The sequence below is a fragment of the Bombina bombina genome, chromosome 2 (assembly GCF_027579735.1).
Source record: "Bombina bombina isolate aBomBom1 chromosome 2, aBomBom1.pri, whole genome shotgun sequence".
Taxonomy (NCBI): domain Eukaryota; kingdom Metazoa; phylum Chordata; class Amphibia; order Anura; family Bombinatoridae; genus Bombina; species Bombina bombina.
In genome coordinates, this window is record NC_069500.1 from 214,492,792 (window position 1) to 214,520,788 (window position 27,997).

General features: G+C 34.4%; 1 protein-coding gene across 1 annotated transcript in view; it reads left to right on the top strand.

Annotated features, from left to right (window-relative positions):
* The window catches only part of VCAN (versican), a 117,987-nt gene extending 100,511 nt beyond the window's left edge, over window positions 1-17,476 (top strand). The window contains exons 13-15 of the mRNA XM_053701470.1: window positions 9,361-9,505; window positions 9,771-9,953; window positions 15,081-17,476. Of these exons, the coding sequence (XP_053557445.1) occupies window positions 9,361-9,505; window positions 9,771-9,953; window positions 15,081-15,211 (459 nt within the window). The 3' untranslated portion in view covers window positions 15,212-17,476. The remainder of the gene's footprint in view (window positions 1-9,360; window positions 9,506-9,770; window positions 9,954-15,080) is intronic.
* Window positions 17,477-27,997: the final 10,521 nt, after the last annotated feature.

The following is a 27,997-nucleotide window of genomic DNA, read 5'->3' on the forward strand; positions in this document are numbered from 1 at the left end:
CTTAAAGCTGTATCCCTGAGAGACATATGAGATTAACCCATTGACTGCCAGAGAGGTTTTTAACATACTGCATAACAATACATGATCCTTCTTTGAGACATTTTTGGGGTTAAATTAGACAATCTTGTTTCCATTGACAACTTCCCGCTTCAGTTATATATGTAACATTCTTTTCCTCAAACTCAATGCTATTAAACTAACAATAGACATACAGTGAAACTTGATATAGAATCACCAGTGCCTGGAACTATAAACATTTTATTTAGCGTTCCTGTCCTTCTATATGGGATTCTATGTCTCTTTCTCTTTCAGTTAGTCTCATTAACTGTCTCTTCAGACTGTTTTAGGGAACACAGTTGCTATGTTTCAACGGTCATAAAAATACCCCTCCCCTGTATATAACTAGAAGCATTTTATAAGGTTTTTATATTTCTAATCATCACACATATCTGCATATTTTCTAACAATACATTTATACCTTTACCAGGAAAATCCTTTTGTATTTGCTTGAAGTATTCAACTATAGACACATACATTACAACAAATCCGAAAAAGTTCCCAACAAGAGATATATCCATATAAGCAACAACAAAGTCCTTTATTTCCGCATATTCAAATTTAGAATATCAAAAAGCGATATTATAAACCCAACGTCATACACCTTTCGGCATTCTCCCTTTTTCAATGAGATAGGTAAAATAAATAATTATACTTACTTCAATTAAAAAGGCAGAATGCCAAAATGTGTATGATGTTGGGCTTATAATATTGTATTTTGTTATTATGAAATTGTTTATCCTTTCCATGGCTGATTTTAAATGTGGGCATATTTCTTGTTGGCAATTTTTCAGTTTTTTTGTTGAGTATAATTGAGTTTGAGGGCGCTGTTTGTCACATTATACTTCAGAGTTGTATAATCAATGGATTGATTTATCTGGTCTATTCATACTTGGGGCCCAAATCTAAAAACGTATCTTGGGTCAGACATGGTTTTCCACGACAACACACTTAGTGGCTACCCTCAGGGTATTCTATAACAAAGAGGCTGTCCCTACGAGTTGCGAGATGTCTGCCATAGAAAGCAATAAAGCTTACTGGAAAAGGAAGCTTCACCGGGGAGAGCGAAATTAGCAGGGAACAGGGTGCGCATTTTGAAAATGTCATATTTTTCGACCAATTTTTAATGCAATGGAACAATACAATCCTTAACTATGTATTTTTATTTCTATATTTCATTTATTACTCTTATACAATTTTTAATTATGATATATATATATATATATATATATATAAAAATATATATATATATATATATAGAGAGAGAGAGAGAGAGAGAGAGAGAGATTGTTTACATGTTTACTATATCTGTTATAAATGTGTCAGCATTTATATGTGGCATTTGTCTATATGACTATATTTTTTTCTTTGCATTCTTGATAGTGAAACTTGGCTATTTCCCCAGTTCATAATAATTATTTAAACATAGCACGCTATGAAGATTTTGCAAAATATGTAATACAAGTTATAAAATATATTCCTTTTTCCAGCAGATGGCGCTGTAGGATTAGTAAATGCTGAGCTGTAAATTGGCATATTGGAGGTTAAAGATAAAATGTATGTACCTTTGCAGATAAAGTGGCATCCAGGTGCAATATGCAACCAGAGTAATTGCAGAGTGCACTGTTATGCTGTCAACTGGGTGCCCTGGTGATGAATTTAAAGTGCTTTAAATTAAAGAAGGTGTTTTAAGAAACTGCTTGTATATTTTCAGATTCCTCTCATGAATTGCAGTAGAATGAACTTAGCATGTCTAGACTGCAGAATTGGTTTGAGCTGTGCACAACACCTGTAAATGTTTTGAAAAGCTGTTTATAAATTAAATCTGAGCAAAAACATTAAAGGGACAGTATGCACCAATTTTCATATGTAATAGACACTACTATAAAAAATAATATGCACAGATAGTGATATGAAAATCCAGTATAAAACCGTTTAAAAACTTACTTAGGAGCTTCCAGTTTAGCTCTGTTTAAAAGGTTACTGGAACACCCACTGCATGCTGGAAAAAAGCAGACAATCCCCCTTTCTTTGCATATGAAAAGACCTTTTACACAAACAGGAGTTAGCTGGAGTAGGTATACGTCGGTATTCTCCTAAAACTTTGGGGCTTGGTTAGGAGTCTGAAAATCAGAGCAATGTTATTTAAAAATAAGCAAAACTATACATTTCTAAAAAAAACTAAACACTTTATGGGCTATATAAATAGATAAAAAAAAACGAGTGTATAATGTCTCTTTAATCGGGATATGAGTAGACTGGCAGAGCAAAATCTAAAGTACTTCTTTAATCATGGCTAGCTAAGTTTTTATGTGTAAATGAAATCAGAATTAAAGATTATTTTTCATGCTTATTTAAAAAAAAGAACATTGTTTTGCAATAATATGAAGATATATTTAAAACTATTTAATATTCTTTTATATATCACCAGTGCTTTACTTTAAATTGGGATTTGAAAATATAGTTTTAATTCAAACATCGTTATTTTGCTGTCATAAAAGGACAATGTAGTATCATGATAAAATGATGTCATTTGAAAAAGAGTTTAAAGTGATATGAAACCCTAAAAAATATTTTGTGATTCAAAATTTACTTTTATTATCAAACTTGCTTTGTTAGGAAGGTGTCTGGTTTGGAGCACTTTATGGCAGTTTATAGTGCTGCCATATAGTGCTCTTGCAAATGGATACATTTCTTTCAAAACTGCTGCCATATAGTGCTCCGGACACATGCACGCTCCTGAGCTTACCTCCCTGCTTTTCAACAAAAGATAGCAAGAGAACAAAGAAGAATTGATAAGAGAAGTAAATTACAAAGTTGTTTAAAATTGCCTTCTCTGTCGGAATCATGAAAGAAAAAAAAAATGGGGTTTCATTTTATGTCCTTTTAACACAGACCTGCATAAGCCCCTACGCACAATTCATTGACACTGAGCAGGGTAGGACTAAAAAGCCAATTAGCGGAGGCAACCAATTAGCAGCTGTGTCGTGCTTGTGCAGGGCATGTTAGCACACCTTTGTAGGTCTTAAAGACATCACTAAAAACAATTATTAGGTTAATATTAAAAAGCTCTAATGAATTATAGCATTTCATTACTACACTAAAATGTTTCTTTAAATCCACCCACAGGTGGTTTTTGTCCATAAAATTTTAAGGTGCAAAATTTGACCACAAAGCTAAATATCAATTGGGAATGGGGGTACTGGTGAGATACTGTATTTCCTATTAATAAACATATACTCAAATGTAAGTAGGAGGCATTTACTTAAAGCATCATGTTGCGGTGTGTGGTTCTTTGTTAAAGGGACACTAAACCCCCATTTTTTCTTTCATGATTCAGATAGAGCATGCAATTTTAAGCAACTTTCTAATTTACTTCTATTATCAATGTTTCGTCTTTCTCTTGCTATCTTTATTTAAAAAGCAGGAATGTGATTCATAGGAGCCGGCCCATTTTTTGTATGGAGAACCTGGGTTATGCTTGCTTATTGGTGGGTAAATGTAAGCCTCCAATAAGCAAGCACTATCCATGGTGCTGAACCTAAAATGGGCTGGCTGCTAAAATTTACATTCCTGCTTTTAAAATAAAGATAGCAAGAGAACGAAGAAAAATTGATAATAGGAGTAAATTAGAAAGTTGATTAAAATTTCATGCTCTATCTGAATCATGAAAAAAAAATGTGGGTTCAGTGTCCCTTTAAGAAACCCTCTAGAACCATCACTGCCTCTAACCACTAAGGCACTTTTTATGTTACATTGTGGTGATAAAATCTGATACAATACCACAAGTCATATTACCAGTTATTAAATAGAAATGCTTGCAGAGGCAGCAAGAGCAGAACTGCACATGCTTACTGGTGATTCTCCCTCTATACAAAGATGTATAACTGCAGCTCACATCAGAAGAATCAACAGCACTTATGCATTAATGCATTTTCTAATCCCTTATACAAGTAGCCTAAGAGAACTTAAAACGTTCATCCTGTGTTCACAAAAGTCCCATTATATGCGCACACATTCTCCTTATGCACACAGCGATGACAAAGTGATATCACCACTTACGTTTGGAACATGCACAGAATTGTACTCTGCATGCACACAACCTACCACGACTAGGGTACATGCATACAGAAAGATAGCTAAACATTATTGATACATTTCCAAATAAATAGTTCAAGATGCATCCAAATTCCAGTTTTATGTGAGGGAAAGAAGGAAAGAGAATTCCACAGATACTTTTTTGCTGAACAAAAATATATTAACATTCTAAACTTAAGGTCATATGTTTTTAAAGTAGACAAAAGAACTTAAAGGGACATTCCAGCCAAAATTGTAATCCACATGGATGCATTTCAGTTTTGAATAGAAGCATTTTTGTAATATAAATGTATTAACAAAAATGCTTCTAATAAAAGATATCTCTGTTTCAAATGTGTATTTAAGTATGCACCTTGCACCAGCATTTTAAACACGGCACTTGTTTAAGATGCTTGCTTCATCTGACTCAATTTGTTAGTTGCTGACAGGATACAAGTCCCACTGGTGCTCTGAGCAGCTGTAGTATTTAAAATGTTGGTGCACTGAGAATATCTAGCTATGCTTCACATGCACGTGCAGAGAACAATGTTAACACTAAAACAGTGATAACTTTTACTAGAAGCATTTTTGCCAATACATGTATATTGCAAATATGTTTCTATTCAAATATGTCATTAATCTATGTGCATTTAAATCTTGACCGGTATGTCCCTTTAATAGATAAAGACATGCTAAAGTCCTTTTTTAAAAATAAATAAAAAATCCATACTATAACATTAGGCAAGTATCCATTTAATTTTTGGGAATTCAGTGCCTCTTCAAAGTTTCAATTTAAACAAGTCTTGGAATACATTTCCACTCTTTCTAGAATTGGTTTAGGTTCTTACATCTTGTGTTCTCTATTAGAAAATGATGCCTTTGGGATTAAACTACAGGTAGCCCTCAGTTTACGCCGGGGTTAGGTTCCAGATGGAATGGTTGTAAATCGAAACTGTTGTAAATTGAAACCCAGTTTATAATGTAAGTCAATGGGAAGTGAGGTAGATAGGTTCCAGGCCCCTCTCAAAATTGTCATAAGTAACACCCAATACATTATTTTAAAAGCTTTGAAATGAAGACTTTAAATGCTAGACAGCATTATAAACCTAATAAAATAATCACACAACACAGAATATATAATTAAACTAAGTTAAATGAACAAAAACATTTACTAAACAGCATTATAAACCTAATAAAATAATCACACAACACAGACTTCACTTGCATTTTTTTGCAAACTGTTCTTTCTATGCATTCCAATCTCGTCTGAGTTATAGACAGGAAGATCTTGTTACTTTGAAATCTGTTCAATTGCTCAGGTTAAACTGATAAATTTCAGCTTGCTTGGCTTTGCTGCAACACAAGCGGACAGCTCCATCTACTGGCTATTTTAATAAATGCACTGCTTCTCAATGCTTTTCAATAGCAGTCACATGACTGGAAAAAAAGGTTGTTATTCTGAAACGATGTAAATTGAACCGTTGTAAAACGAGGGCCATCTGTATTATGCTTTAGTAATACTCAATGTGCAAGTGAATTAAAATATTTTAACTTTGTGTGGGGCATTAACATTGACCATACATGTATAATGCATATTTTCTTATCAGTCAGATGCTTAGGATGAAAATATAATGCACATTGACTCATTTTATCTCATCTATGCAGTCCAGAACTAAGATGACTTTGATTTTGGTAATAAAAAGAATTGTACGATAATTTCAAAGGCGAGCATGATCAACCTTTTCTCTTCCTGGAGTTCATCCAATATTACAATTGATTCTTTCAACAACCTGACAACTTTTCTCTGTCAAAGAATGCAAAAAGTGCCATTTAATCAATGTTCAATGTTCACTATTAAGCTGACATTTAAAGGGATAGTATAGTCAAAATTAAACTTTCATGATATGCAATTTTAAACTTCTTCAATTTACTTCTATTATCTAAGTAGCTTCTCTTGGTATCTTTTGTTGAAAAGCGAGTAGCAACACACTACTTTTAGCTAGCTTCTGATTGGTGGCTGCACACATATGCCTCTTGACATTGGCTCACTCGATATGTTAAGCTAGATCTCAGTAGTACATTGCTACTCCTTCAACAAAGGAAATAAAGATAGTAAAGTAAATTTGATAATAGAATCACATTGGAAAGTATGAGTTTACAATATTTGTGCCACATATCTCACAGGGATAAAATCACACGTGGGTTTTTTTTGCGATACACTACCCCTGCAATCCGTTTAAACAGATTATAGAAACAAACAATGAGCAACTGTGAACTTCATTTGCATATCCTTACCCAGAATCCCTTGAACAAGTTGAAACACTGCTGAGGATTTCTGTGATGAAAAACAGTCACCATTTTTGTTTGAATCTGAAAATGTTATACTCAATGATTTATTTTGTTCATTCTAGTTGTCAGTTTTTTTCCTTCACTTTTTATACTCAACATAATCTTTTTTTAAAACTGGTTTAAAAAATTATAATCAAAGAAAACCTTAAGGCTTTGAAATCACTTTAGTATAGAAAAAATATTAGTCTGCTAAAATACCTGCCAAGCTATTGCAACCTACTGAATTTTCCATGTAATTTAATATTTGATATTTTACATTGCAACAAAATATGTTTATAAAACATTTTTATTATCTCAGCCACTTTAACAATAACATTACAATGATTTTCCCAGAAAAAAAATATTTTTATATTTTAATAAATATTTTGGAAAAATAAAATCTATACTACAGAACTGCTTACATTTATACAATAGAAACTTAAACAAAAACGAATGTCATGACTTAGACATGAAGGTGTGTGTTGTTAAACAAGGCATCAAAACCTTGTTATTTTTTTTAATTATATTTTTTTTGTTATCTTGGAAATCATGGATAAGTATTACATTGGGAAAACTGCCAAGGTGTTAATAGTAGATTACAAAAAGCAGAATATAGTATGAGTTTGTTCTGCTAAAGCTTTTTGGCATTAACAAATCCAAGGTCATTAAGCCAAGATAAAAGGCTTTTGATGATGTAATCTTATATGAGGTAGTTAAATATCACTCATGCAGATGTCAAAAATTCCAGTTTTGAAAATGTGTGAGTCAGTGACTAATTCTTAACCCTTTGCATAATGTCCACAACAGAAAAGGCTTATCTTGATGTTGTTAACATTATATGATTGTAGAGGCAGAGGAAAATACACAAGTCTTTATCACTATATGGCAGCTGTGATTTCAGCAATGTATTATAAATACATTTTTAAGCAAATAACAATTGCATACATTTGTTAAATCTCTAACATTTCTTTCCTTTTTAAAGCAAGGTAATTCTGCCTCTTACATATCCCAACACACACTTCTTTAAATTACTTCCTTAGCTGCTCTGCATTGTCTGCGAGCAGAGCTGGACTGGGTATAAAAAGCAGCCCTGGAAAAATATGACGACCAGCCCTATTTTCTGTTGAGTGGGTAGAATGCACATGCCCATTTTCTGAAAGGGGATTACTGGAACACTCCTTCCCTAATATTTTTCAGAATTAAATTACTTTGCATTAAATAAAAATGTCAAATTGATGTTATAGCAACCGTATAACCCAATTGCAACCATTAATCACCCCTTTAAATTGTAGCTTTCCAGCCCTAGCTGCTGCAGCCCACCGGGAAATCTCCTGGTATCCTGGTAGGCCAATCCGGCCCTGTCTGCGAGCAAATGATTTAGATTCCTAGACATTTGTGAGTTCACTGAAAAATATTCTCTTATGACCAGAATAAAATAAAAGAAAATTCTCACTAAAATAACATTTTTTTTAGTAGGTATATTAAAATCCAGTACTGTAATTTACAATTAAAAATAACACTAGAAAGAAAATTTCATTCTGCAAAATGGGTAACCGAATTCAGTGAGATTTGAGGGGAAGCATTTACCTTATAATTATAAATAGATTATGGTCATGCTTCATTGTGTCTCAGTAAAATGTAATTTAATTTTCCACCTGTTGCTATGTTGATGGTGATGCAGACATTTTTTATAACATTTATTCATAGCTCTCAAACCAAATTCCAGTTATATTTGATTTAATCAGAGGCAGAATATTCACAGCACTCAGAAACTGCTGAGCTGTTTAGGGGTTTGAGAGTTTTCTCACTATCATGTCTAATAGGAGTGACATTTAAATTGTTCATAACTGTGAAGGGCTTTTAATTTGATGTATAAGTATATGCTGGTCTGAAATACATAAAACTAGAGCTATCATTTTCATAGCTATCTGGCAAATTTCCTTTTGTATTATTTCACTGAGAATTGAGACACTACTCTCCATAACCCACAGAAATGCCATAGGGGGAGTGTATTGTTCTACTAAATGTATTTATATGTGAAATAAAGAACAGTCTTGTGGCCGATTTAACAATGCCTGCCCGCACAGCTGTCAGCATTTATCATTGCACAAGCATTTATCATTGCACAAGCATTTCTCGTGAAACGCTTGCGCAATGCCGCCCCCTGCATCGTATCCAATCGGGCTGATTGCTGTCCTCAGCCTCATAGGTGGTGGACGAATTAAGGAGCAGGGGTCTTAAGACCACTGCTTGAGCTTCTTAACTCCTGTTTGCGGAAACAGCGGCATTCAGGCCTTGCTAAATTGTCCCTTTAGGGCAGAAATACATTTTATAAATATTTCTGTTTATTATTTTCTAACAGTAATTTTTTAAAATGAGTTTTTCCTAAAAATGAACTAAATGAAAGTTCTCATAAGAAAAGTTTTAAAAATTTATTATATAAAAGTTTAAAGGGATAGTTAAGTCACATTTAAATTTGTATGATTCAGATAGAACATGCAGTTTTAGGATACTTTCCAATTTATTTATATGATCAAATTGTGCACAGTGTTTTTATATGCACACTTTCTGAGGAACTGGCTACTACTGAGCATGTGCAAGGGTTTACATTGTATATGTATACATATATAAGTTTGTGATCAGCTTATGGCTGTCACATGATACTGGGGTCAGCAAATTGAAGTCTATTTTAAGTGTAAAATTCAAAATGCTATTCCTTTTTATTATGCCCTTGCTGACTATGCAATTCTACCTAATTTAACAGATATTTAACCTCTACAAGTTTGATATGAACATCATTCTATCCAGAATCTTGAGACAATCATAATATGAAACCTAAACACTAAAAGATTAAATAAATATAAAATGTATTTACCCAGAGCTTTGTTATTTTTACAGCAATATGAAAACTGGAGACCAAACCAACCAGACAGTTTCTTTTCTGCTGGTGAAGATTGTGTGGTGATAATTTGGCATGAAAATGGGCAATGGAATGATGTACCATGTAACTACCATCTTACTTACACCTGCAAGAAAGGAACAGGTATTTTTCTCTTTAGTTTTGATTATTTATTAGCACAACCTTATTTTTTAATTACATTTTCTGCCAATCATGCAAGACCAATTGTTCAAATTACATTTTCCTTTTTGTTTTGTTTACTTTTATTGGCTTATTTAAAATATGACTTCTTAGTTAATATTGAATGAAAAGCTGATATTTCTCGAAATGAGAGGACAGCTCACAGAACGAGTAATCATTTCCAATGATACAATCCTTTATTAACATTTGCTTCTTCTATTTCATCTAGTTGCTTGTGGACAACCTCCTCTTGTTGAAAATGCAAAGACTTTTGGAAAAGTAAAACCACGTTATGAAATAAACTCCATGATTAGGTACCACTGTAAAGACGGGTTTATTCAGCGTCATATGCCAACTATACGATGCAGAGGGGATGGAAGATGGGATCTACCTAAAGTTTCATGTTTAAAATGTAAGTATCATTAATTAAAACATACTAAAGTATTTTTAACCATGTTTTATAACTTTAACCTGAGATGGAAGATAATGACTTCAAGTCTAACTATATAATTATATTTTAATTTATTTTACCATATATGGAACAAACAGTCATCTGTAACTATAGACAATTTTAAAGGGACATAAAACACATTATAATGAAAAGACTCTTCTATAGACTTTATTATTATTATTATTATTCTTTATTTATAAAGCAGCAACAGATTCCACAGCGCTTAGCAGTAAATTAACATAATGAGCATGACAGTTTTTTTTTTAAATTAATTAACAGCTTATTTGGTGAAATTGTTTTTCAATAACAAAACTCACCCCACCAGTTATTTTGAGGAGCCAATCCGGGCTTATTACCATTGTAGACATGACTGGCCACTGTCATTTTATTAGAAACACTTGCATTGTTTTTCAGTATTTTGTCTTTTAACCTTTGCTGAGGTCAATTAGGGACATATTTTTTATAGGGTGAGCCTTGTAAACTCTGCAGTGTGCACTACCAGTTCTCTTAATTATTACAGAGTTAAATTACAGAACTTCTGGCTCTCTCCCTTAGACACAGCATTTACTGCTGCTCTTTCACATGGGGTCTCCACTTCAGCCACACTCCTAGGTCTGGTAATAGACAAGGAGGTGGTGTAGGTATTTTACTTTCCTCTCATTGCACCTTACAACACATCTCCTCACATTTTCCTCATTCGAAACCCACATGATTCGCTTATTCTCTCCCATCTCTATACGTGTTGCAGTCATACAGGGAGTGCAGAATTATTAGGCAAGTTGTATTTTTGAGGATTAATTTTATTATTGAACAACAACCATGTTCTCAATGAACCCAAAAAACTCATTAATATCAAAGCTGAATAGTTTTGGAAGTAGTTTTTAGTTTGTTTTTAGTTATAGCTATTTTAGGGGGATATCTGTGTGTGCAGGTGACTATTACTGTGCATAATTATTAGGCAACTTAACAAAAAACAAATATATACCCATTTCAATTATTTATTTTTACCAGTGAAACCAATATAACATCTCAACATTCACAAATATACATTTCTGACATTCAAAAACAAAACAAAAACAAATCAGTGACCAATATAGCCACCTTTCTTTGCAAGGACACTCAAAAGCCTGCCATCCATGGATTCTGTCAGTGTTTTGATCTGTTCACCATCAACATTGCGTGCAGCAGCAACCACAGCCTCCCAGACACTGTTCAGAGAGGTGTACTGTTTTCCCTCCTTGTAAATCTCACATTTGATGATGGACCACAGGTTCTCAATGGGGTTCAGATCAGGTTAACAAGTAGGCCATGTCATTAGATTTTCTTCTTTTATACCCTTTCTTGCCAGCCATGCTGTGGAGAACTTGGACGCGTGTGATGGAGCATTGTCCTGCATGAAAATCATGTTTTTCTTGAAGGATGCAGACTTCTTCCTGTACCACTGCTTGAATAAGGTGTCTTCCAGAAACTGGCAGTAGGACTGGGAGTTGAGCTTGACTCCATCCTCAGCCCGAAAAGGCCCCACAAGCTCATCTTTGATGATACCAGCCCAAACCAGTACTCCACCTCCACCTTGCTGCCGTCTGAGTCGGACTGGAGCTCTCTGCCCTTTACCAATCCAGCCACGGGCCCATCCATCTGGCCCATCAAGACTCACTCTCATTTCATCAGTCCATAAAACCTTAGAAAAATCAGTCTTGAGATATTTCTTGGCCCAGTCTTGATGTTTCAGCTTGTGTGTCTTGTTCAGTGGTGGTCGTCTTTCAGCCTTTCTTACCTTGGCCATGTCTCTGAGTATTGCACACCTTGTGCTTTTGGGCACTCCAGTGATGTTGCAGCTCTGAAATATGGCCAAACTGGTGGCAAGTGGCATCTTGGCAGCTGCACGCTTGACTTTTCTCAGTTCATGGGCAGTTATTTTGCGCCTTGGTTTTTCCACACGCTTCTTGCGACCCTGTTGACTATTTTGAATGAAACGCTTGATTGTTCGATGATCACGCTTCAGAAGCTTTGCAATTTTAAGAGTGCTGCATCCCTCTGCAAGATATCTCACTATTTTTGACTTTTCTGAGCCTGTCAAGTCCTTCTTTTGACCCATTTTGCCAAAGGAAAGGAAGTTGCCTAATAATTATGCACACCTGATATAGGGTGTTGATGTCATTAGACCACACCCCTTCTCATTACAGAGATGCACATCACCTAATATGCTTAATTGGTAGTAGGTTTTCGAGCCTATACAGCTTGGAGTAAGACAACATGCATAAAGAGGATGATGTGGTCAAAATACTCATTTGCCTAATAATTCTGCACTCCCTGTATACCAACCCCCTGGCTCCTCAACTCAATTTCTAGATCACTTGGCTGCCTGGCTACCTTATTTCCTTTCCTCAGACACCCCTGCCCTCATTCTTGGTGACTTCAACATCCCTCTTGACAATCCCACTGCCTCCTCTGCAAAACAACTTTTGCAACTCACTTCCTCTTTCAGTTTGTAACAATGGACTGACTCTCCCACTCACAAAGATGATCACTCCCTTGACCTGATCTTTAGCTATCAATGCACTATTTCAAACTTCACAAACTCCACTTTTCCTCTTTCTGACCACCATCTCCTCACTTGCAACATACCATCCCTCCCTACAACTCTCCCTCTTTCTACTCCTCACACCAAACTTCACAGAAGCATTGTGTCATTAGATCAGCAACAGCTTGCTAATTCCCTCAAACCTCTCCTCTCATCCACCTCCGTCTTTTCCTGCCCTGACCAATCTATCTGCCACTATAATTCCACCCTTACATCGGTCCTTGTCAATCTGGCCACACTTACCATAGCTCGGAAATCACACACTCATCCTCAGCCCTGGCATACTCCTCTGACACAGTACCTACACAGATGTTCCCATACTACTGAGTTGCACTGGAGAAAATCTCAGAGTTCAGCTGACTTTCTTCACTACAAGTTCATCTTGAACTCCTACTATTCTGCCCTTTATCTCTATAAGCAACATTACTGCTCTACTCTTATCTCTACACTTTCTTCAAACCCAAAACGCCTGTTCTCCACTTTCAATACTCTTCTCCGCCCACCCTCACCTCCTAATACAACTTCAATAACAAAATCCACTCCATCAGAAACTAAATTAGCTCTTAACATACTCTTAACATACTCTCCCCTGTTACTGAGGAAGAAGTTCCTGCACTTATACTGTGCTCTAACCTCACTACCTGTCCCCTTGACACTATCCCTTCACAGCTACTCCACTCCCTCTCTTCTACCCTTACCCCTATACTCACAAGCATTTTCAACCTCTTCCTCAGCACAGGTATATTTCTCTCATCTTTAAAACATGCACTGGTCACACCTATCCTCAAAAAATCTTCTATCGATCCAACATCCCCATCCAACTACTGCCCTATTTCCCTACTCCCTCTTGCCTCAAAGCTTCTTGAAAAGTTAGTATATGCAGGCCTATCCCATTTCCTTACATTAAACTCCCTCCTTGACTCACTGCAATCTGGATTTCGTCCCCATCACTCCACAGAGACATCAATCGTTAAGGTTACCAACTACCTACTTACAGCAAAATCAAAAGGCCATTTCTCTCTGCTTATCCTCCTCGATCTGTCCACAGCCTTTGATACTGTTGACCACCCTCTTTTGCCCCAAACCCTCCAATCCTTCGGCATGTGTGACACAGCCCTCTTGTGGTTCTCTTACCGTACCTTTAGTGTAGCCTTCTCTCGGGCTTCCTCTGCCCTGTCACCACCTTAAAAACATCTCTAAAATGAGACATCTCCTTACACAAGACACAACTAAGATTTAAATCCACTATCTCATCCTTTCCCGCCTCGACGACTGCAATTCTGTCCTCTCTGGTCTCCCTAGCTGCCGCCTAGCTCCATTACAATCCATAATGAATGCCTCTGCCAGGCTCATCTTCCTTACACGTTGCTCTTCATCTACTGCACCTCTCTGCCAATCCCTTCACTGGCTTCCTCTTGCCTTCAGGATTAAACACAAAATTCTCACTCTGACATACAAAGCCCTCAACTGCACTGCTCCCCCTTATATCACAGACCTTGTCTCCAGATACTCTCCCTCCCGTCCCCATCGCTCTGCTCATGATCTCCTACTCTCCTCCACTCTTGTTACCTCCTTGCATTCCCGTTTACAGGACTTCTCCAGACTGGCTCCCATCTTGTGGAACTCTCTACCTCGCTCCACAAGACCCTCCCCTAGTTTTGAAAGCTTCAAGTGTTCCCTAAAAACTCTACTGTTCAAGGATTCATACAACCTACACTAACCTTTCTTTATACCAGTTCCTCTCCTTCATTGCTACCCCCTTGAATCCCCTTAGCATGTAAGCCTAAGAGCCCAGCTGTTTATAGATCACCTTCTTAAGACAGGACTTCAACAGTGTGACTCTTGGCAGGGCCCTCTACCCATTTGATCCCTATAAATGTTTCCTTGTATACCGCCTATGTTTATAGCGCTGCGGAATCTGTTGGAGCTCTACAAATAACTGATAATAAGTGCAGAATAAATCATAAAAGTATACTGTAAAAATGACTATGCATTCATAAACTTTCAAATTACAGTGAGAAGAGACTTGAAACACAGATTTTTTTGTTTTATGATTTTGCGAGAGGATACAATTTAAAACAATTTTCCAATTTATTTCTGTTATGAAATTTGCTTAATTCTCTTGGTATCCTTTGTTGAAGTAGCAGAAATGCACTAATGGGAGCTAGCTGAACATATCAGGTGAGCCAATGGAAACAACAATATATGTGCAGCCACCAATCAGCAAATAGTTCCCAGTAGTGCATTGCTGCTCCTGAGCCTACATAGGTACATACTTTTCAACAAAAGATACCAAGAGAGAAATAAAGCAAATTCAATAATAAAAGTAAATAGGAAAGCTATTTAAAATTGCATGCTCTATCATTAAAGTTTAATTTTTACTTTACTGTTCCTTTAAGTGCATAATACATGTGACATAACATCAAAAATATTTAGAAAATATGGTGAAATAATAAATATTATTATAAATAATAATATGGATTTATAACTTTCTCTCTTTTCAGCTTCAAATTTCCAAAGGACATATTCTAAGAAATACTACTACAAGTTTGCTCCACCTGAGATGAGGACTACCATGAATTCTCAAAAACATCACCACCGTTGGAGCAGGACATGGCAGGATTCACCTCGTTGATTATTTTTAAACGATCACAAGTGGATTCCTTAACTGCCAAAGTCCTTCATCACAGTGCCTTTTACATCAGTTATAACATATGTTATATATCTGATCTTGGACCTACTGGATATGGCGTCAAAACATCTTGAATTTAAAAGTTAGAATTTATAGGGAACTAAACCATTTGTAAGCATTATCATTTCCAGCCTGCTAGAAAGTGTAGTTTTTACCAATGTGGAACATTATATTGTATAATTACAAGCTTACTTTAATATTTAAACAGTTGGAAAGTAGCACAGTGATGTTTGTAAATAAGATGATTTAAATATGTTTTCTAATCATGTATATAAAATGAAATAGACAAACTTAATTGACACATATTTAAAAAAAAAAAAAAAAAAGTGCTGTAGCTTAAATGTCAAATTTTTTGATTAAGCTGCCTTTAGTATATTGAGGCTTGGAATAACACAAACAGTGGCAGGGAAAAAAACTATTGAACACTCTGGATGAAGAGACTTTTCCAATGTGCGTCATAAACAACTTGTGCCATATCATATTTAAGTATTACATTTTAGTACAAAGTAGTGTATTAGAAATGCAATGGGATCAAGCCTCTTTATTGACTGCAAAAAGGGAATTTTCCTGTTCATCCAACAAAATGTTTGGGTGACTTATATATAATTGAATGTCACATTTTTTTTAGTTAATTTGCTGATGGTACTATTTTTTATTGTCATTGATAAAAACTCAAAAATCCCTCCTGTTTGTATCAGATTATATTTTACAGCTGCATCACTTTTTTGATGCAAAAATTTAAATGAAGCCTATAGAATTAATTAACATTTATAGATACATTGTACATCATCCAGGCTGTGACATTTTTTATTGTGTATCATAAACCTCTTATTTGTTTTCTTTTTTTTATACAAAGAGGGGAACTCTGTTGAGTGTCTTTTTAAAACACTAACAATTGTACCGTAAATGAAAATTTAAATTTTTTTTTTGTAAAAAAGTATATATAATTTTGTACATATAATCATTTTTAGATCTTTTTTAATAAGATGTTGAATGTTTATTGATGAATGCGGCAGCTGTGAAGCATACAAAATAAATGTAGAAAGCCATACTGATTTAACTTATTGGATGCTTGTTTTAGCCCTGTTTTTGAGTTATAATTTTCAGTATTAGTATGTCATTTTTGCTTCAGGAACAAGTGGTTTATAGTATAGCTTGTGTTTACAATAATGCTCATAAGAGATGTGGACTATAATTCAGATTTATATTATTCCCCTTAGCATCCTTAGCATTTAATGGATTTGTGCAAGTTTAAATTTATGCATAAAAACTGTCATAATTTGCACCATTTGTAGACATCTTTGATAATGAAATCATTATCATGAGAGAATTTCAGCAAGTTTTATATTTTTTTCATGTTTATTTTTTTCAGTTATTTATAAATTATTTCAATGCAAAATTACATGTTAAAATAATAATAAAAAAATCTAAATATCTTTTTTAAATAATATTTTTTTCAGGTATTGTTTACAAGTGGCAAAATAAAATGAAAGATAAACATGTTAATACCAATGGGGCAACAGTAATTAATTGTTAACTAGTTCTATGAAGTAAAATAAATTATTTTATTACCAAATTAAATATTGCATTTTTTTTAAATATAATTTTCCTAATTCTAAGAACATTACATTTGTATACATAATATTTCTTTAGATATTACTTATAAGTTGCAAAATGAAAGCTAAACATATTTATTACAATTGAGCTACAGAAATGATGTATTTGTTAACTAGTTTAGTGAAGTAAAATTGACCATTACCAAATTAATTAGTAAAATCATTTTAAATGATAATTCTCTAGACATAACATTTCTAAAAAAATAATATTTTTGGTATTAATTCAAGCGGTCAATGTGGAAGATAAGTATATTTATTAAAGTAATTAATTATTTGTTAACTAGTTCCATGAGGTAAAACAGATATGGCTTTTCATCCAACCTTCTTAATTACTAACCTTGAGTGAATGATGCATTCCTTTAACTGCTGCACCTTGTGTATTCATTCTTTGTACTTGACAGCAATGCACCAGTGTTGACCTGTATGTTTTTTCTACTATTACAATGCACATAATACTTTTTTTCGCCTGTATTTATATTATAACTTGTATAGTATCTAATGTGAATGTTTGGGTATTTGTGAATGAAAGTGTAAAATCTTTGAAACTTTTATATCGGCTTCTGTTTCACCAAAGAAACTGTTTTGTTCGCTAGACTTTGTTCAATGTGTTTTTTCTTTATTTTGTATTCAGAACTGTTTTGAAACTGAAAAAGGATTTAAAATGATAGGTTAAATATGAATGTAATTAAATGTCTGAATGTCTGACACAAACTTCAAGAGATTATCCTGTTATCTGGGACAGAATGAATGTTAAACCACATAAATATTGGGTTGCAGGGAAAAAAAACATTACATTTTGTGTGCTGCATAGATAAAAAAATATCAGATAACTTCTTAGCCATAAAGTTCAAACATTTACTTATCTTTTTTTAAAATCAGATTCATGGTTCTTTTTATGCTAATTATCAATGTTATCATTGATTTATTTATAAAGCACAAACATATTGCAATGCAGAACACAATTACAAGGCTTAGAATATTAAAACAGTAAAGTCAAAATTAAATATCATGGTTTACATAGAGCATGCCATTTTCTAAATAAAGACATTTTTCAATTCACTTTTATTATCAAATTTGCTTTGCTCGCTTGTTATTCTTAGTTGTAAAGTAAAGCTAATTAGACAATGTTTGTAGCAATGTTATACATTGTTTTAAACACTGCTGCCATAGGGTGCTAAATAAAACTACTCACTCCTGAGCCGATGTAGTTTTACTCTTTGGCAAAGGATACCAAAGGAACAAAGCAAACTCAATAACAGAAGTAATTGAACACTCTATCCGACTCAAGAAAGTTTAATTTTGGGTTTACTGTCTCTTTAAGGGGCATTTACTAAAACTATTTTTATTATATATATGTATATATATATATATATGTATATGTGTGTGTGTATATATATATATATATATATATATATATATATATATAAAAGAACACTTAACCATGTTTATTTTTTTATTTTTTTATTTTAATGTTAGACTATGGCGATAACATCCACAAAAAAGGTTGGTTTCTTCAGCACAGGAATATCTATTTTTCTAAACACAACGCACTGGAATACATTTCTATTTCAGATGGAAACTGTATATTTTTGAATATCATGTACCTTTAAACTTGTGGAAAAACAACTGCGGCAAAAGAAACTGAGTTTACTTTGTAGAGTGTATTGCACTTTTGTACAAAATGGTCAGCATTATGAGGGGATATTAAACCAACACATGATAGATATAATATGGACAATGAACCTACTGGTGATGGAGTAAAGAAAAAAAATAAAATTAAAAGTGTGTGATGGTATGGAAGACATGCAAGGAAGGAAATAAGATGTTCTCTTTTAGTAGATTTCCCCTCTTTTATTGTGTGTTTAGTATATTTTGCAATTTGAAATATTAAAAAGTATTTGAGAGAACTTCCAAGACTGACTTGAAAAGGGGGAAACTTGCTCAGTGGCATCCCCAGAAATTTCTTTGGGTGCGGGCACTTTTGATTTTTGGGCAGGGCATCAACAGAAGGGCAAGATAGCATGCTGCGGGAGGGGCCAGGCATGTTATGGGCAGGATTGAGTGGGCTGTGGGTTGCATTGGGTGTGCCACTCACTGGTTGGGCCAGCTAGAGCTGCTGCAGTGCCTGGGAAGGAATCCACCATTAGGAGGGCACATGGGGGCAGCCATTTTGCTGGAGGGCTTGTGTCGCTCCTGGCAACACCATTCGTCTTGCTGTAATCAACCTGTATAAGATCATTTGTGTTCATTGAAGGTTATTGTAAATTAGGTCTACAAGCATAAACACATGGTTTGGGGAAGCCAGAGGCCTGGAGATTATGTGTGAATTGAAAATATTTGTTAATTTGCTTCAAATCTTAAAATTTGCCAGTGCTGTGGAAATCTCCAAATTGTGGGTGTCTTGGGTTGTGTGCAAATGATAAATTTATAAACATTGTGTTTCATGTATTACCTCTTAATCTCTATATATATAATATACATACAATATACACCGTATAATATAAATGTACAACTAATTTGCCCACAAAACACACACAGCAGTATAGTAACTAGGGATGGGCGAATGTGTAAATTTCCTACTTTCGAATGTTAGAACGAATGTTATTGCTGAAATTCGAATTATAAATCCGAATGTTGATAAGAACGAACATTCTTAAAAATTCTATAATCGAATGCTATTTACAGTTTTCGAATGTCACTTTCGAATTTGAATGTTTATAATTATATCGAATGTCCACATTCGAATATTCGAATTTAACATTCTATTTAACAAATACTATTCAGAAGTTCAATAGTCCATGTGGTAGGGAGGGAATCTAGTAAATTGATACATAATAGATACAAATATATAATTTCGAATGTTTCTATATAGAATATTGCATAATTCGAATATTACATTTAAAGAAAGCCTTAGAAATACTATTACAAACATATAAATTCGAATTTTTCGAATTCAAATATTGCATAATTTGAATATTACATTTAAAGAAAGCATTAGAAATACTATTACAAATATAAATTTGAATTTTTCGAAAATATTTTCAAATTTAATCGTAAAATTTGAAACCGAACATTCAAAAATCGAATGTTAGAATGTTATGTATACATTCGAAATTCGATTAGAACGAACGAATGTGTTAAAATTCGTTTCATTTTTCGAATGTTGCGAAACATTCGCCCATCCCTTATAGTAACCAACAAACCAATACACACACATCAGATGTGTATTAAATATACAAAGGCTACTCATATATTTAGCACAACACAACTGTGCACTGACCATTTGAACTGTCAGTTTATAAAAACAATCTATAATGGATGACATATGTATACAACAGAAAATTCCTATATTATAAAACAATGATATAATTGGCAAAATCAGCTGCAAAATATTTCAAAAATGCAAACTTAAAAATCTCAGACATGCAGAACTTGAAAGGAAAATGTAAAAGAACTGGATGAACTGACATATAGAAAAACAAGGCACTGCTGTGTTGTCCATTTAATCACTGAACCATAACCTCTCTAAGGATTCATATTTTCTCTCAATACTCATAAGGAATTTGATCCGTTTTCTATGAAAAAATAAATAAATGAAGGAGTGAAAGTAGTTTTTACACTACAAATCATTATAAAACATAAATCATGAGCTGGATGCAAATTGTAGTAAGCATATCAGTTAAACATCTAATCTCAAAGGGACATCAAACACTGATGTAATATAAAATGTTAAAATATATGTAGTAAAAAACAAAATGTTGTCAGTTTTTGTTGTCCCCTTTTGCTGTAATTTACTTCTATTATCAAAATTCTTTGTTCCCCATTATATTCTGTGTTGAAGAGATAGGTGTGGAGCACTACATGGAGGAAATAGTGCTGCTATCTAGTGCTCCAGATACGTGCACACATGAGCTTATGACCCCGCTTTTCACCAAAAGACACCAGGAGAACGAAGAACATTTTATTATAGAAGTAAATTAGAAAGTTGCTTAAAATTACTGTACATGCGCTAGCTGAACCATTAAAGTAACATTTTGGGTTTCATATCCCTTTAAACAGAAAAATGCAGGAACCTGACTCAACACTTATATTCCACTCACTGAAACCTAGTTTACAATATGGCAATGCCCCTTCTGTATGGACACTAAAACTTTATACTTATTTTATCAATATTTAGGAAATAGTATAACTTTAAAAAAATGCATCTGCATATGACTGTCAAGCTTATTTGTGCTTTTAATACCCTATTGTAGTTAGCAGTTATATCGTGTTAATGCCCCTATAAAGTCATGTTTCTAGATGCATAGTGCATACAGTATCAGGAATTAAACAGTGTTTTGGAACAGATCTGCATGTAAAAAATAAATGTCTTAGAAAGTATTTAAAGCTGACATTCTTTTAACAATTAGCATTATTTTACAGTTCAGGGACATACCCACTTTAAAAAGCTTCTTCTAATGAGTATGTTTATGTTTTACCTTTTACTGTGGTCAGTGAAGCATAGATATAATTAAAAAAAAAAATCTTCAACGGTCATCAAGCAATCACTGAGTAGATTGTTTACATAATCCTATAGGAAGTGGGAGCAGTGGGAAGACCCTATTACTGAATAAAGGCAAGATGATCAAAAGTTCATCACCAAAAACGTGAATAAACATGCTTAGGGGCCGATTTATCAAGGGCGGAATGGCCCCTGATGACCCTGTTTCCACGTGAGCCTCCAGGCTCGCCGTAAACAGCAGTTATAAAGCAGCGGTCTAAAGAACACTGCTCCATAACTGGTCCGCCGCCTCTGAGGCTGCGGTCTGCAATCCACCAGATCCTATACAATTGGGTTGATTGACACCCCCTGCTAGCGGCCGATTGGCCGCCAATCTTCAGGGAGAGGCATTGTACAAGCAGTTCACCAGAACTGCTTGTGCAATGTTAAATGCAGCGATATCTGTGGGACATGATACGTTACAGCGTATCATGTTGGACAAACAATGATAAATCGGCCCCATAGTCTTTAAGGGACAATCTTAGTGCAATTATTAAAGAAAATGGGATGTCCCTGCGAGTGGCGAGTTGTCTCCCATAAAAATAATGACAGCTCTCTGCTATGTGAAAGTTCGCAATGGAGGAAAAACTTGAATTTTACATCTAATACAAAACAAAATACGCTGTTTTTAGTGCACTGTACCTGGAATTCACTTCACCACCTTTTAACTGTCGAAAAAAAACAGTGAGATCTGCAGGGTGAAAATGTTTAGCTAATTATGCTGGGATTTGAATGACAATTTCACATACACCCCTGGAACACCCATGGAACACACATTTTACCAAAAACAACAATTACCCTTTGCATTTTGTACTTATAAGTAAAACATTTTGCACATCCAGTGTTCTTAAAATACAATTTACACTGTGCATATTTAACACAATCTATTCCTGTATGACTTACATATAAATTGTAAGTTTTTGATAAAATACGATTATTGGTGAACAAATTTGTAATGATTTTTGATACATCTTAACAATATAATTTTTTCCTGGAAATTTTTATGTGAAAAACACAAAGGTTGGGAAGAAGTGCCGCACCAAGAACAATTCTAAGTGTAGATTCACAAAGATGTTTAAATAGACAAGTCAAATGGTCACTCACAATAAAAAAAACCTCGCTCAGAACTGAGGTGTACTACAAGTGCACAACAGGTATAAAATACCGAAATCACAGGCACTGTCCTCCCAGTGAAACACTGCTTCACTATACAGTCTCCTTCAAGGTCAGTTGCAACTGCCCAACTCCAAGGTAGGGTGCACTGATGTGTATAAACGCCCCAGTCCAGAGAGGTGGCTGCCCTCTTCAATGTGCATATCAGGAACACTCGGGGAATATCAATCAAACAGTTCCGTAGTTCAAATACTACAGATTTGTTAGGATGGAAACCAGTGCTATTAAAACTTGCAGCGTTCTAGATAGAGAGAACCAGAAGTGAAAAAGAAACTTTATTTTTATGTGAATGGTTAAATTATTCATTTTGTATGGTTTTTGAATTTTGAATTTCATTGTGCCCTTTTGTAATATTTGCATCTCCTTCCCATACGATAATGCAGTATACACCCTTAACTAGACACCCTGTTTTCAAGGCAAAAAGTGGATTTAGATCATTGCACCAGGGAAATAAAAGTACTGGCAGTTATGTTCTGTTTGCTTAGGTGTCTGTAGGATAAAATCCCAATAAATGAGTATCCGCAAGGGACTCATTCTTGTCAGCTTCTGTTACCTCTGAAGAAAATAGGAACAAATAGTGAAGTATTGTAAGGAATAGCTGAAGGAAATAACAGTAAAATCCTCACACTTATGCGAACAATGACATCAGTGGTAGGTATCAAGCCCTTCAGCTATAGAGGGCAATGCCAAACTCCAATATGTAAACCAAAATGATGGTAAACTTAATTATTACGGAACATGTAACTGTAACTATCATATAAATCTAACCCCACTTTCATTTATGAATTGTTTTCTCTTAATAAAAGTATTCTTACTGCTACACGCTCCAATTTACTCCTACTGCTCCTCCTCCTGGCACTGATCTGCATTTTTTTTTTTTTTGGTGACGTTTCTTCATCCGCCCAATTAATCGTCTGGCCTTTAGGCAGCTAACTCCCTACACAGAAATAGAAAAAAAAGAGGTGGACGGGTAAAACAAAAACAGTTTATTGTAGCATGGAGACTATGAACAAAAATTACATAAAACTACATGCAGAAAGAAATGGCCAGATGCGTTTCGGCTCACGCCTTCATCTGTGACCTGAACTCTCTACACAGCACACGGCCCTTGTATAAATTGTGCATTCGCCTAAAGGCCAGAAAATAAATTGGCCGGTTGAAGATAGGTCACAGTAAATCAGAGCAATTAGCATTAAGAACATTTTTATTTAGGAAAAAATAAAAATATTCATGAATGAAAGTGGGGTTGGTTTTATGTGATAGTAATACTGATATGTTGCATAATGATCAAGTTTACAATCACTTTAAAAACAGTTTGTTAAGATGGACATACACAGCAGATAAAAAAATTACAGGGCTACAGGTAATTACATAAACCACTGCTTTAGTAGGACCAGTCAACCAAGTAAATCTCTACATTCTCTGCCCTCTATGTGACAAAATACGTCCCCTCAGTTCAATGATTACTATCTGACATACGTTTTGCCAGGTAAACTGGATTTTTTGTTCCTGCCATTAACATCTATAGTTGCAAGAGATGCCCAATGCGTGATATCTCACGCATCCAACCCAAACCACTAGCAAGGCAGAAAAACATTGATTTACAACAGCAACACTTCGGAAACACACTTGCAAACGGTTATTGTAGATGTTATTGTTGGACGTTTGCATGTCTGTTTTGTAATGGTAAAGTAATCTCAATGGATAAAATAAAAGGTGTTTCCAGGGGGTGGCTATAGGTGTTCCACGGTTTTCTAAAGGCACAGTCAGGATTTTTCACCTACACATAGCCCCAGCATGATAAATTAATAAAGACTTGATTGCCCTTGTAAAGTGTCTTATCTATTGGTAGTGAATTGTTATTTCAGAACTATTTTAATTTTATTTTTCAAGTTTGTATTTTTTGCAATTTTTATAATAGAATCATTTTAGAAGGATTATTTGTTTCATTTTAATTAATTTGTTCTGCGATGTGTGGTGTAGCGTTGGCAACTTTTTTTGAAGAAAATAAGAAAGACTAAGGTAGCCCAAACCAATCAATGTTCTGTCAACCACGTTCTCAAATACAGCTCAGAACAGTAGAAAATGGTAAAAAATAAGTATTTTAATAAAAACCAATAAAAACAATTTGAATATAATGCTCACAACGTGTTTCTCGGATTTACCATTTCATCAGGTGAGATAAATTACCTGTCTGTTCTGAGACTTAAATACCTCTCCCTGGCATCATCATTATCCTCTAGAGCGCATGTCGGAAAAACATCCTATCACAACCCGACATCCCGGGGCTGGCATGAACATCATAAGTTTTCCGATTTTCAAACAACATAGACTCTGGGATAAGGAATTTGCCTACATTTAACTATCTATTATATACATAAGAAGACATTGAACTGTTAGGGAGAGGCCAACTCTTATCAGCATGAACAGTATTCAATATTATCCCGTTAACATGCCAGAAATAAAGATGGCGGTATCTGTTTAGTATTGAGAGAATGCAATCAAACTTGTCATAGAATAAGTGGAATATGTTAAAGGAACAGAGTAGCTGGGAGAGGAGTTTAATTTCTTTATTAGAAATCATTTAAACTAGTAAAGGGGGGTAAGCATTAATATAGCCACCTGCCCCCCACAGCATGCCAAAATGTTAGTCCAAGTTACAGTTCTAGAAATTCTAGTAGGAAAGTTATTCGTGCCATGAGCACATATGCTCGCAGCTTAGGAGATAAATTTCCTGAACTCACTTCAATAATGACTAAGGACACTTGGATTTAGTAGCTATAACAGAATTATGGTACAATGATGTTTATGACTGGGACATAGACATACCTGGATACAAGTTTAAAAAAAAAAAAAAAAAAAAGTAAAAGAAAATTTAAAGGTTACTGAAATTTTAGGAACTAATGATGAGGTGGAAATTATTTGGGTGACGTTGGAAACTAGGTATAAAAATGTGTTGTATAATTGTATATAGGCCTCCATTGCAAAATGAAATGTTATAAGAAGAAATAACCAAAATGATGATGAAGGGTAAGGTTATAGTAATGGTGGACTTTAAGCAGGTATATTCTTGAATCCTTGCAAGTGGAATCACACGAGCAGTTAGTTAAGGAACCAACTCGAAAGGAAGCTATATTAGATTTAATACTTACAAACTGTGATACAGTTTCAGATGTGTCTGTAGGTGACAACTGTTTGTTTTAGTATTCATGTGCAGACACTGTCCACCCAGACTAAAATAAAAGTTTTAGACTTTAGGAAGGCTGATTTTTCATACATGGGAGAATACCCAAACAACTATTTAAAAGGGATAAATCTTATTACAGGGGTTCAAGAACAGTGGGCATTTTTGAAGGGTGCCATTTTAGATGCCCCCGCACACTGTATTAGACATGTCTGTAAAAGTAAAAGAAAGCGGAAAGAAGTAGCACATGCTGTAAAGAAAAAAATAAATAGCTTATAGACAGATGCTGATATACAAATATGGAGACACCAACAAAAAAAGGTTACAGCTCATGCGGAAGGGAAGATAGCACAGTCAGTAAAACATGGGGACAAAACATTTTTTAGATATATCAATGAAAGAAGAAAAAATAAGTTTGGAATAGTAAAATTGAAAACAGTTGATGGTAGAATAATAGAAGGAGATAAGCAAATTGCAATTGTCTTAATGGTTACTTCTCTTCTGTTTTCAAAAAAGATCGTGAAGATAGAATGTCTACATTAAGGGATGCTACAAAAAATGGAAACAAGCTTAAAACTAATCTTTTTACAGAGTATGAGGTTTTGTTAGCATTATCACATAAAAGTAAAAAGTCAGTGGGTCCTGATAATATTTATCTAAGGGTTTTAAAAGAACTTTGATCAGTGCCAACTGCCCCATTAACTGATCTATTTAATCAGTCACTATTAACAGGAGCTGTTCCAGATGATTGGAGAATAGCAAATGTAATACCTCTTCATAAAAAGGGCAGTAGAGAAGAATCTGGCAACTACAGGCCAGCTAGTTTAACTTCACTAGTAGAGAAATGAATGGAAAGTCTCTTAAATGAAAGAATTATGACTTACATAAAGACAAACCATTTAGAGGACCAACATCAACATGGTTTTACTTCAGGGAGATCATGTCAGACTAATCTAATTGACTTCTTTGATTATGTAACAAAAGTATTAGACAAGGGTGGAGCAGTTGATGTAGAATATTTAGATGTCAGCAAAGCATTTGACACCGCATCACAAAAGAAATTAATTCACAAACTGTATCTCCTTGGTCTAGACTCAAAAATTGTGAACTGGGTAGAATGCTGGCTTAAAGGGACATGAAACCCAAAACTTTTCTTTCATGATTCAGATAGAGAACAGTTTTAAACAACTTTCTAATTTACTTCTATTATCTAATTTGTTTCATTCTCTTGGTATCATTTGTTTAAAGAAGCAGCAATGCACTAATGGTTTCTAAACTGAACACATGGGTGAGCCAATCGCAATCAATTGATATATATATATATATATATATATGCAGACACTAATCAACAGCTAGAACCTAGGTTCTCTGCTGCCCCTGAGCTTGCCTAGATAAACCTTTCAGCAAAGGATAGCAAGAGAAGGAAGCAAATTAAACAATAGAAGTAAATGGGAAAGTTGTTTAAAATTGTATTCTCTATCTGAATCATCCAATAGCGAGATACCAGCGAGTCATACAAAGCACAGGATAAAATTCAAAATAATCCTTTATTCATAACACTGGATAAGAACGTAAAATACAGCAGTAAAACGAGCTGTCTTACGCATTTCGGCCATCAGGCCTTATTCATAGACATGGGGAACATAATGTAAGAAAGACTTAAATACCTTAAGAAACAAATTAATTGGCTGCTGCATGGTTACGACACAATAACACCGGTTACTGATAGAGGCAGTACATATAATGTGTTAAAGGTAATATTTAATATAAAAGGTAATATGACTGCAAGTGATGATATGATAATGACATTATAGGCTCATTTAGTCAAATGCCAGGGAATGGGTATGTAATTTTACAAACATTTTTTTTTATATAAATAAATAATATGATTTATATACATAACTTAAATTGGATCTAAAGTAGCTGTATTACTTATATAGCAAACACGATGTCCGTATATAATTGAAAATAATATTTGTAGTCAACTTCACTATGCACAACATGGGAATAGCCAGAGTAGAAGAGTTAATAGGGAATACAATACATATTCATAGTATAAACCAGGCATAAGTTTGCTTTGCCACTTGTATTATTATATGCAAAGTATATGTATGTAATAAATATAAATATATATAATTATAACATCTACAGGCATGTTCAACCTACCTAAAATAATTTTATTTTATTTTAATGTTGCCACAGATTAATTATATCCC